Consider the following 11,853-nt stretch of genomic DNA (forward strand, 5'->3'; position numbering starts at 1 on the left):
AGTTCGTCTGCGCGCCTGGCCTCTCTGGCGCCCAGCCCCGGGAACCCTCCGGATCACCGACGGCTGCTCGACCCGGGAGCATGGTGCCGGCGCCCGGGTTAATCTAGTGCTCGGCTCGCTCCCTTTTTTCCGCCTCTCCCGCCTCTCCTTTACCGCCTGCCGGTGCTGTGCTGCCTCTGGGTTCCTGGCGTGTGGGAGCTCAACTCTCCGCCTCTCCAAGGGGACTGGTTTGTGACCACCTAACCGAACTTGCCCATTGAAAGCAAACCCACAACAGCTGGATAATGTCCACTCCGAGCAGATTCAAAAAGGACAAAGAGATCATAGCCGAGTATGAAAGTCAAGTCAAAGGTAAGGATGGGAGCGGCCGCCTCGCTCCTTTTGTGTGCTTTCTTGTCATTGTGCTCTCGGGGAGTTGCATTTCTAACTTGGGGTCTGCGTCGGAGGGAGGTTGTGAGGGACACTTCGAGCGCCTGGCCGAGCCACCGGGGGCTTCGTCGTACAAGACAATCCCAGTCCCAATCCGAGTCCCGTCAAACCCCCGGGAGCTGGGAAACCCGGTGGTTTTCCCTGGCTGCCAGCGCGCACCTCCTAAAGGGCTTTAACTTAACCACCGCCTTCAGCTGGGCAACTTACATGGGCGGCAGGCAGCACCAGCGGTTCCTGCCCAGTTCTGCCCGTCATCATGATCCCTATTATTCTTTTAAAATGATGCCATTGTCACACCACAATTTTTTTTTTATAGGAGTCATTTTCTTGAAGTCAGGACACCAAGTGGTCTAGAGCTTCATTGGGTGCAGGCAATTTTGACATTGACACTGTTCACTCTTCATGTATTAGGGCGAGGCCCCCTTTATAGAACAACTCCCTGGAAGCCTGGCAGTTCAGCCAAGCAAGGACTAGTAGATCCGACTCCTCCTTTCCAGAGGGCCGGAATTCTCACTGCCATCTTTCACCCTCACGCGGGAATAGGAATATTGCTTTATCATTTGCTGGAAGCCACTTGCATGTGAAATGAAGATTTGAATATTTCAGTAGTTGACACTTTAACACTGTCAACTAATGAAGGAACCTACTTAAGGTTGACTGAACATTTTTACTTGCTTTTGTGGTTTGAGAGAGAGAGATATTTTCTCTCTAGAACAAATATTTTGTGTTGCCGTTGAAGTGTTTCATAAACATAAATGTTTATTGTCCTCCCCCCGCCCCCCCCACCTCTTTTGTGGTCTCTCAGGGTAGCTTTCTCTATTGAGACAATGGATGGAGTGTGGAGGTACCTACTGCTCTTTGGAATATTCAATGCAAAGTTCATTAAAATTGCTCTGTAGACACCTGTGTTTGTACAGCTACAGTCTTAGGAAAGGCGTTCCTGTACTTGCCTTGGGTGTTCTTTTGTGTGGTCAAGTTGTGAAAATGCCTGGCGTCCTGAGAAAGGACCTATCACCTGAGCGTGGGTCTGGACCAGCTCCGCCTGACGCCAGGCGCACAGTGTACCAGCCCAGGGGCTCGGGTTTCCTGTCTGCTGACCCCTGCAATGGAGTTAAGCTAAACATGGCTCGGGAAGATTTTTATCCGCTTGTAATTCAGATAATTTATACTTATAGGACCTAGTTCCATTGACCTGGACGTTTTATTAGCAGAGAAGTAATTATTTCTTTAGAGACAAGAAAACTTGGTAGTAAGCACACCCTTTCTTTTCTTTTCTTTTTTAAAAAATATATTGCACGAGCCGGCAACCCTGGCATGTGCCCCTGACCAGAATTGAACCTGGGACCCTTCAGTCCGCAGGCCCACACTCTATCCACTGAGCCATTCCTTTTCTTAATGAGTCCAGCACAGCTTAAACCCTTTCATTCTACGGTAGAACGCCTGTTCATACTCACTATTCCTCTGCGCAGTGTTCCACATGGCTCTTTGTGGCAGGTCCTCCATGGGTGGCAGTCTGGCTTTCCTGCTGCATGTATTTCCTAGTATTGGCTTAGTTATTTCTGCTCTAAGGCCATTTGTCCATGATCAAGTTCTTATCTGAAAAATATTCTCATGATTAATTTCTTTCAGAGTATGAATTCTATAGTTATATGTGTTAACGTAAAAAAACCCATTGAAACCTGTAAAGAATTTTTGGTGAGTTTATTTGAGCCAAACTGTCGACATATGCCAGGAAGCAGAACCTCAACGAATTGAGATAGTGCTCCGGAGAATGGCGGGGTTACATCCGTATTTATACATTCCAATCAAAGGAGGAACATAGGTGGGTTACATGAAATTCATTGGTGATAGATTAAGGAGATGGGATTAATCGAAGTGGGGGCGGGGGGGGGGAACCTCTGGGATAGGATAAAAAGTAAAATGATGGACACATACTTAGGTGGGTGCAGGAACAATTAACATGATGATGAAAGAATCTGCTGCATCTGTCCTGGGGCCCAGCACATTTGGTTGTGCCCCAGGGGCTCCAGATACAGGGAAGTCACAAGTTACCCAGACATTTCAAGGGTATGTTATCATAGATGCAAAAAGACAGATAGGCTCAGTTAAGGTAAAGGTTGACCTTGTCAGTGAAGATACTGGCCTAGGACGTAACTGCCCACCATAACTGCTTTTAGTTAAAGTTTAATTTCAGACCATCCTTTGTGGTTACTTTAGGTCTCCGAGTCTGCAAAACTGCCATGCAGGCCTCTCCTGAGCTTGTCAGGTCAGCATGTGGCCCCTTTCGTCTACATATGGTTAATTCTGTGCTTGAGAGTATAGACCCTCTACATTAATTAAAAAGCAATCAAATGGGAGGTGTTGCAATGTTTAAAATGTGTGTATGAACATGGTGGAGATTATTTTTGGAACAAATTCTATCCCACAAAAAGTGATCTGTCCTCTATTCCCTTCAACCCTGACTGATACACACCCTAGAGTCCTCAGGCCGCTTTATGACTCTTTACTGCACTTGACCTGCCCTTCTCATGAGGACCTTTAAGCAGACTTGAATTACCTCTCCTGCAACACTTGCACGTCTTCTAACCTAGAACATTATATCCATATGCAAATATGGGAGTAAGGGAATACTGTGAAGTAAGACCATGCACACATTTAATGGCACAAATTCAACTGTACTTGTATGCAAAATCAAGAAGAGAGTGGGAGAGAAATGATGGTTAAATCGTGCATGAGGCCCCCTGTTCTACAGTGAGGGTAGGTTCTTTAGTAAGGATAGCATGAGAGTCAGGACTCCGATTTTCTGTTTAATTTCCTGAGTCCTTTCAGGCTCAGTGTCTTACCCTACCAGAGTGCTAATCCGGTGTTTAAAGATACAGTATGTGTTTTTGGAACAGCCAGCTCTTTTAATTCTAGCCAGTTATTTCATCTGATGAAAAACAAAAGAAATGTGGCCTATCTATTGCTGAAGGAAAACTTGATTGTGTTGGCCTCATTAGGAGAAGATGTAGGTCTGTTCCCAATGAATTAAGCCACAGATATTGGTCTCCCTGGGTGAATTAGGTATATGAGTGATTTCAAAACTCTTCTTTTATTATGTGTGTTTTTTCTTATACTCTCTCATTTCCCTAAAACAGTTGCATTTATTTCAGAATTTCTGATATAATGTTTTGATCTAAAGAAATGACTCCAGATGTGGATTTTGCTACTGTGGCTGTCTGCACATGTTTTGGGAACAGATTTTATGGAGCTCTTGTCAACCGTGAAAAGAACTATCCTAGGTGATAATGTATAATTTTATGTGTAACATTATAAATGTATCTAGTTAGATGTATCATATTGGGCAAGTCATTTAGCTTCCGTCTGGGTTTTGATTTTCTCCTCTATAAGATAAGGAGTTTGGACACTCTCATCCTAAGGGTCCTTGAGTCTAATCAAAGATGTCATGTCAATTCATATTAATCACCTAGTAAAATTTTCATGCCATTTTGCATTTTCTCTCAGCTGCCATGTGTTGGGGAGAATTATCTTTTCTTTCACTTTTTTTCATAATGAATTCACAAACACTGTGTATTGAGTACTCAGGGAATTAAAATGTAATGCAATAGAGAGTACATAAACATAATAAAACCATGTTCAGAAAAGTATAGCAGAATTTTAAGAGGAGAATTGGGAATCATACAAGTAGTTAAAGAATAGAATAGCCATGGCTGGTGTGTTCAGTGGTTAGAGTGTCAGCCTGGGCACTGGAGAGTTGTGGGTTCGATTCCCAGTCAAGGGCAGGTACTCGGGTTAAAGATCCTATCCCTGCTCCTGGCCAGGGCATGTGTGGGAGGCAACCAATCGATTGTCTCTCTCACATCGATGTTTCTCTCTCTTCACTCTCTCTTCCTCCCCCTCCCTTCTCTCTCTAAAAAGAAAATTCAATGGAAAAAAAAATCCTCATTCCTCCATTGAGGATTAAAAAATTAAATATATATATACATATGCGTATACATCCTATATAATAAAAGGCTAGTATGCAAATCGACCGAACGGCCGAACAACTGGTCGCCATGACACGCACTGATAATCAGGGGGGAGACGCTCAATGCAGGAGCTGCCCCCTGGTTATCAACCGAACGACTGGTCGCCATGACATGCACTGATAATCAGGGGGCAGACGCTCAACGCAGGAGCTCCCACAGGGGGAGTACCGCTCAGCCAGAAGCCCTGAGCTGGGCTCACGGCTGGCGAGCGCAGCAGCGGTGGCAGGATCCTCTCCTGCCTCTGCGGCAGCAGTCGGACATCCCCCAAGGGCTCCTGGACTGCAAGAGGGCGCAGGCCAGGCTGAGGGACCCCCCCACCCAGTACACAAATTTCGTGCACTGGGCCTCTAGTGTATATATACACTGAGTGGCCAGATTATTATGACCGGCCAGATTATGATGACCACCCCATCAGTACTTCATTGACACTTCCAAAAATACTGAATATTGAAAACTTCCTAAGCAAATACTCTCAAGGTTTTATTATTATTATTATTTGCATAACTAATTCACTCAGTGTATATACATATGTGTGTATATAGAGGAAGGAAAAGACTGACCATTTTATGCATGTTGGTCAGCTTCCCAAAGATTTAGAATCCAGAGAAATTAATGTCTTGTTTGTACAGGCCCTTAAAAAGCATGACTGGAAAAGTGTATGAAACGCAAACCATTTGACTATGCTACTTGTTAGCATCTCTGGCAAAAAGCTTAGCAGTGGAAAAGAGTGTTAACAATTGGCTCACCAGAGATTTGGGGACCATTGGTGGGTGTTAATGATCTATGTAATTTTTGAATTCTGCAACCAAAATAGTGTGGAGCATATATAAAAAAAATACCGGTTCATATATGGGAACCCAAAGAATCAAAAACCATTTCGAGAGGTGGGATGCATGGATGGGCAGTTGTGTTTGCTTTTAATAATGCTAGTTGTTAGTTGCCAAGACTTGACAGCTATTATTTGCAGTGTTTTCCTAGGAATAATCTCATACTCATCTACGTGCCACATGTACAGGAAATGCCAGGGCAATCTGTTGTTCTTCGACTACTCTGCTGCCTGGATTACAAACAGTCCGTTTTGGTAGCAGATGGAACATGAGCAAATGCCAGTTCAATTTGAAATGACCCCATGTCATGCAATAGATTTTAACAGGGAAAGTAAAAGTGCCATTGTCATTTATATGGAATCTATGTGTACATCTAATGTTCTTGCATCTATGTGGAATAGAAAACAGCAACAATTTAAATGATGAATTAAAACTTTATAGCTAGGAGGGACTTTAAACACTTCCTGTCCTACTCTCATTTAAATTGTTGCTGTTTTCTATTCCACATTATTAATGTGGAATTCTGAGGCATAATTACAGAGTTACACAGTTAACTACTAGGGACTGGAACCCAGCTCACCTGCTTTCCAGTGGCAGGGGTTTTCTTTCAGATTCCTCACAAAGTAGAGCAGAGGTAGATAGAACACTTACCTATTCAGACTTTATATGCGTTGAAGGAATCATAGCTGGACTGAAGAGAGAATAGCAACTCTGGTCTGTGAGCATCAATTAATGAAATTGATGAACTGTAACTACATTGTTTTTTCAACCAAGATCCTTTTAAGAAACCACAGTGCCCAAGCAGCAGTTTCACATGCTGGCCTTCAGATCAAGACAGACAGTGGTGAATACGTACAAATGCAACTTGCTTGGTATTTTGATCAAGCTGATTGCAGTCATTGCAATAAGCCCTCTTATGTTGCCCAGAAAACCTGATTAGTTAGATGGAGTTCAGAAAATATTAAGGGACTAGAGGCCCGGTGCATGAAAATTCATGCACTGGAGGGGGCGTCCCTCAGCCCGGCCTGCCCCCTCTCACAGTCCGGGAGCCCTCAGGGGCAGGAGGCGACCTGGCGATCAGGGGAAGGCGACTCCCCATCACACCTCTGCTGCTGCCACTGCTGGCAGCGCAAGCCTCGGCCGGCCCTGGTTACCTGAGCCTTGGGCGGCCCTGAGTGGCGGGGCAGCCACCATCCAGGCTTGCCTGCGCCTGGGGCCGGCCCTGGCGGCTGGGGGGCTGAGGGAGCCGGAGGACTCCGGAGGCAGGCGCACGGAGTGGCTAGGCCTGCCTGGGAGTGAGCCCGGCTTTGCCACGCGCCTGCCACCCAGGCGGGGCTGAGGGGACTGGGCACCACATATTTGAGGGCGGGGAGGTTAATTAGCATATTTCCTACTTATTGGCTGTGGGTGCCGCCATCTTTGAGGGTGGGGCAGTCAATTAGCATATTCCCTCCTTATTGGCTGTGGGCGCCGCCATCTTTGAGGGCAGGGCAGTCAATTAGCATATTTCCTACTTATTGGCTGTGGGCGCCGCCATCTTTGAGGGTGGGACAGTCAATTAGCATATTCCCTCCTTATTGGCTGTGGGCGCCGCCATCTTTGTGACGTGTGAGGGTCAATTAGCATATTCCCTATTTATTAGATAGGTTAGTTTTGGAGAAATTTTTGAGCAAAAGTATGTCCTGAAACACAGCGAGGGTTGGAGTAAACCTCAGCTCTGACCATGGAGATGGGTGTGCTCACTCCTGTGCTATGTGCTATGTGGTCCAGCTTAGGAGCCACACACTCTCAACTCTGGTTCCGATTTGAGAGTTTACTTTGTGGATTGACCAGACAGACCCTTATTTCATTCATGCTACCCATTTTCACTTCAATTCAGAAATCTAAGAATTAGAATAAAGAAGTGGGAGTATGTCTGATCACTCCATCTATTTTTGTGTTAGTAGTTTGAAGGCAGACGTTGGGATTAGAGACAGTTACTTGAAGAGATTTTTTTTGGTTCTTTGAAGGTGTTTTTATTTGTTGGTCCTAGTTTCTTGTTTATTGAATATCCAGTTGATATCTCGAGATGAGAAAGAGTGGAACATAGTGTTTAAGAGCAGAAACTTTGGTGTGAGCCAGGCAGCCCTGCCACTAATTAGATGTGAGACCTCTAAGAGTCAATTTCTTCATTTGTAAAATGGGGTTAGTAATAGTACTTGCCTCCTTGTCTTTGTGAGGCTTCAGGGAGGTGATTTGTGGAAAGCATTTACAACAGGCTTCGCACATAATAAACAGTCAATAAAAATTAGTAGCTGTTCTCTGTTTAATTTTGGTTTTCTTTACATTTCTGCTTTTGTTACATTCTGACTCCCAGCTCCTTATAAGGTGGATTTTATATTGTGTCTTTATTTTTTTTTTTATCTTAGTATAAGTAACAGAGCCTAAAAGCACATTCCTAAGCCGCCATGTGTTTCCTTGTAACTTTTGTTTTAAACTTTCTCTTTGTTCAGCAATGCTATATGGAAAATTGAAGCCCAGTCAATGGATTTTACTTACCCATGGTGAAAAGAATTCTCATGACATCAGATAAAGTCACTGACTTAATTTCATGGTCTTGAGAAAAAGATTTTCTTTGAAAATCAATATAGAAATGAAATTTTCACTTATAACTGCTTATTTGCTTCTGCTTCATTAGAAAGCACTTTGGCCAGGCTGGTGTGGCTCAATGGTTGAGTGTCAGCACATGAACCAGGAGGTCATGGCTTGATTCCCAGTCAGGGTACATGCCCAGGTTGCAGGCTTGATCCTCAGTAGGGGGCCTGCAGGAGGCAGCCGGTCAATGATTCTCTGTTATCATTGTTTCTGTCTCTCTCTCTCTTCCTCCCTCTCTGAAATCAATGAAAACATATTTTTTAAAAAGGATTTTTTCAGCTTTATTGAGATATAATTGACATATAACCGATAGCACTTTGATATTAAAAGTTATCTATATACCCTGGCCGGGTAGCTCAGTTGGTGATTGCAGGTTTAATCCCCAGTCAGAGCACATGCAAGAATCAATTAATGAATGCATAAATAAGTGGAACAACAAATCAATATTTCTCTCTCTTTCTCTATTTCTCCCTCCCCACCCCCTGGTCCTTCCCACCCTTCCTCCCTTTCTCAAAAAATCAATCAATCAAGAAAAATTTGAAAAATTACCTATGTATCTCCTGGTATAGGGCTTCATTAAACACTAGTGACCCAGTGCACAGATTCGTGCACATTGAAATGAAATTTATTAGAAGGTGGCCAGCGGGGTGGGACTGGGCGAGATGGACCAGACACACCCTGGAGCCAACCTCCTGCTGGTCCCTACCCGGCCAGCGCACCTGGGGTGGCACTGTGGCTCGAAGGGTGTCTGTGGAGTGAGTGGGGTCCCTCCAGCAGGTGGGGTCCCGCGGCCTAGTGGAATCGTGTGGCCCCGTGAGGAATCGGGCTCCCTCCTCTCTGGTTCTGGGATGCATCACCCGAGAACCACTGCTGCCAAGTCACTGCAGCTCAGCAGTTCCTGTGTTGAGCATCTGCCCCCTGGTGGTCAGTGTGCATCATACCTACCAGTTGGATGGTTGGATGGTCACTTAGCCTTTTATATACATAGATTATTGAATGAATAGAATAATAGTTTTGGGTTAGTATTTCTTTATAGGGTTAACCAATAAAAATTTGGAGCTGTAAAACAAATTAAAAGTTTAATTGAGGTCTTAAAGGATTCAAATCCAAGAGACATAGTCAGGTAGCAACTCAAAATGCTCTCTGGAGAGAACAAGGAAAGGCAGGGTTTATAAAGGCAAAACCCACAAAATGAAATTCTTTAATGCAAATGAAGGATTGCTGACTAGGTTAACAGGGATTGGTTAGTTCCAGTATGCAAACTAGGGAGGCGAAAACTACAAAAAGGAAGTAAAGCCATAGCTGGTTTGGCTCAATAGATAGTGTTGGCCCGTGGACTGAAGGGTCCTGGGTTCAATTCTGGTCAAGGGCACGTGCCCCAGTTGCAGGCTCTGATCCCTGGCTCTGGTCAGGGTGTGTGTGGGAGGCAACCAAGTGACTCTCTCACATTGATGTTTCTCTCTCTCCACCTCTCCCCCTCCCTTCCACTCTCTCTAAAAATCAACGGAAAAATAACCTTGGGTAAGGATTAACAACAAAAAAAAAGGAAGTAAAATCCATATATGTTTCGGTAGCAGTTGTTCCAAGATGTTTATGGTTGGGCCCTGAGCTGAGTTTAGCAACAGTTTTAACAACTTAATAGCAGCTCTGAGAACTGAGGCACAAGATGTGCACAGGCCCCGCTTCCCTAGTAGGCTCCTGACTCTATATTACGTGACTCCCTTAGCAGTGCTTCTTCGTTTTTTATTTTATTTTTTACTATCAATAGTATAAATTTACATGGTGGACATTCAGAATTATCTAGTGTGTTCAATGAAGTATCACCACAAAATTAAACTGAATTCAAATTGTGTATAACTTCTTTAGAAAGTCACAAAGCTGGAAGCAATCTAAATGTCAGACAGTGGGGAATGGTTAACTAAATTCCACCGGGGAATGGTTGACTAACTTGTGTACAGGGATCATTACGCAGTCATTAACAATGGTTTTTGAAGAATGGGGAAGTTTCTCACAATAATTATTTTTTTTTAAAAAAGAGACTATGGTTATGACAAGCTAAATGGACACACAGTGATGCCCTGTACATGCCTGTCATATCCGGTGGTGGGATTTCAGCATGAGGAGGAAACCTAGTCAGACCTCCGTCTAATTTGTCATTTGACAAGTAAAAGAAAAATGTCATTTTCCCCAACTCAGATGTTCCATGAAGCCAAAAGTTTACAATAATCGTAACAGCATCCGGCAGTCACTGATTACTAATGGTGTGCAGGTCACTGTTGTGGCTACATTGGGTGGCTGGACTGGGCTTTATATGTACACACCAAGCTGTAATGCATAGCAGAAGGCAGGAGGAATTTCCGGGGAGTTCTCCTGCTTAGCATAGGTTGTACTTCCTGTATTTTCGGACCATGGTATACCCGCCCCTTGATAGGTTTCCTGGTTTAATGCAGGAATCTCACTTGGAGCTTCACCCTCCCTCAGGATGGGGTGGGGCAAGGTAAATCCAAGGAAAATTGAGTCTTGGATTGAACCTCTTGATAATTGATTTGTCCACAGGACCATGTCAAGCTTCTTGTTTACTTACAACTCAGTGATACACTTTGGTTTTTCTTTGCTTTGAGTTCAGCCAACAGTGTGTGTGTGTGTGTGTGTGTGTGTGTGTTAATATTTTGCTTTTGTCATTTAAGTTTTTAATTCATTTGAAGTTTGTTTTTCATATTGTGAACCAGGGGGATTTATTTTTCATATGGACGACCAAATTTTTTTAGTTCCATTTGTTAACTAGTCCCTTCTTTTAAGAAGTGATCTTCTAGCTACTTGTGTCCTGACCAAATTTCATATATGCATGAGTTTATCTCTGGACACTCTATTGTGTTTCATTGGTTAAGTTATAGATTCTTACACCAATATTACATTATCTTAATTACTATAGCTTTATATTAAGTCTTTATATCTGGTAGGCCAAATCTTCTTTCTTTGTTCTCTTTCCGAAGTTTCTTTGTGATCTTGGTTTTTTCTTTTCCAAATACATTTTAGAATCAGGTTTTCCTTCCATGGAAAACCTGTTGGCATTTTGATTGAAACTGCATGAAATTATAAGGCAGTTAGAAGAGAATTGGCATCTATATGATAATCTTCCTACCCATGAATACGAATATTTCTGTTTATTAATTTTTAAAATATTTTACTGTAAAGTTTTATATTCCTTATGTTTTTGTTAGATATGTTATAATTAATTTTTATTGCTAATGATCATGAGATGTTTTTTTAAAGTTGTTTTTAAATTGTTTCTGGTGTACAGAAATACAATTTATTCTGCATATTGGTCTTATGTCCAACCACTTTGCTTGTCTATTATTATTTCTAATAGTTAAACAAAATTTTTTCTAAAACTTCTTTGCAAATAAAGACAATCATTCCCTCCTTCCAAACATTTTGGCTTTATTTATTTTGATTTTTTACTTTTTAAAAAATTTTTGCCATAGGTAGAATGTTGAGTGCAAAGTTAAAAAAAGTGGTGACATTGGCTTTTTTTTTCTTCTTCTTCTTTTACTTCTGGATTTAAAGGGAATGCTTTTAGGCTCTTCCCTTAAAGGCTAATGCTTGTTTTTGGTTTATTATAGATACTTTTTATCAGGTTAAGTAAAATCTCTTGCACTTCACAGTATTTTTTCTTTTTTAGCCTGTTAATATGATGAGTAATAGATAAAGCTTTCCTAATATTAAACTATCTTTGCACTCCAGAATTAAACCTCTCTTCATCATTGTATTATCTGTCTATATAATAGAGAATATGCAAATTAGCCAGGACGCTATAACGTCATGACCAGACAGCAGGGAACTGGGGCTGCATGGCGCCTGGCTGGGGTGAGGGACCTCAGGCCACACCCCTGCCTTGCAGGGCTTGACTGGGGACCTCAGGCTGCACCCTCCGA

General features: G+C 42.9%; 1 protein-coding gene across 2 annotated transcripts in view; it reads left to right on the forward strand.

Moving 5' to 3' along the window:
• The first annotated feature begins 6 nt into the window (after window positions 1-6).
• The window catches only part of SRGAP1 (SLIT-ROBO Rho GTPase activating protein 1), a 256,690-nt gene continuing 244,843 nt past the window's right edge, over window positions 7-11,853 (forward strand). For both annotated transcript variants that reach the window (XM_005871684.2, XM_005871685.2), the window contains exon 1: window positions 7-351. In XM_005871684.2, coding sequence (XP_005871746.1) covers window positions 285-351 — 67 coding nt within the window. In that variant the 5' untranslated portion in view covers window positions 7-284. The remainder of the gene's footprint in view (window positions 352-11,853) is intronic.

This window comes from Myotis brandtii, unplaced genomic scaffold (genome assembly GCF_000412655.1).
Source record: "Myotis brandtii unplaced genomic scaffold, ASM41265v1 scaffold352, whole genome shotgun sequence".
Taxonomy (NCBI): domain Eukaryota; kingdom Metazoa; phylum Chordata; class Mammalia; order Chiroptera; family Vespertilionidae; genus Myotis; species Myotis brandtii.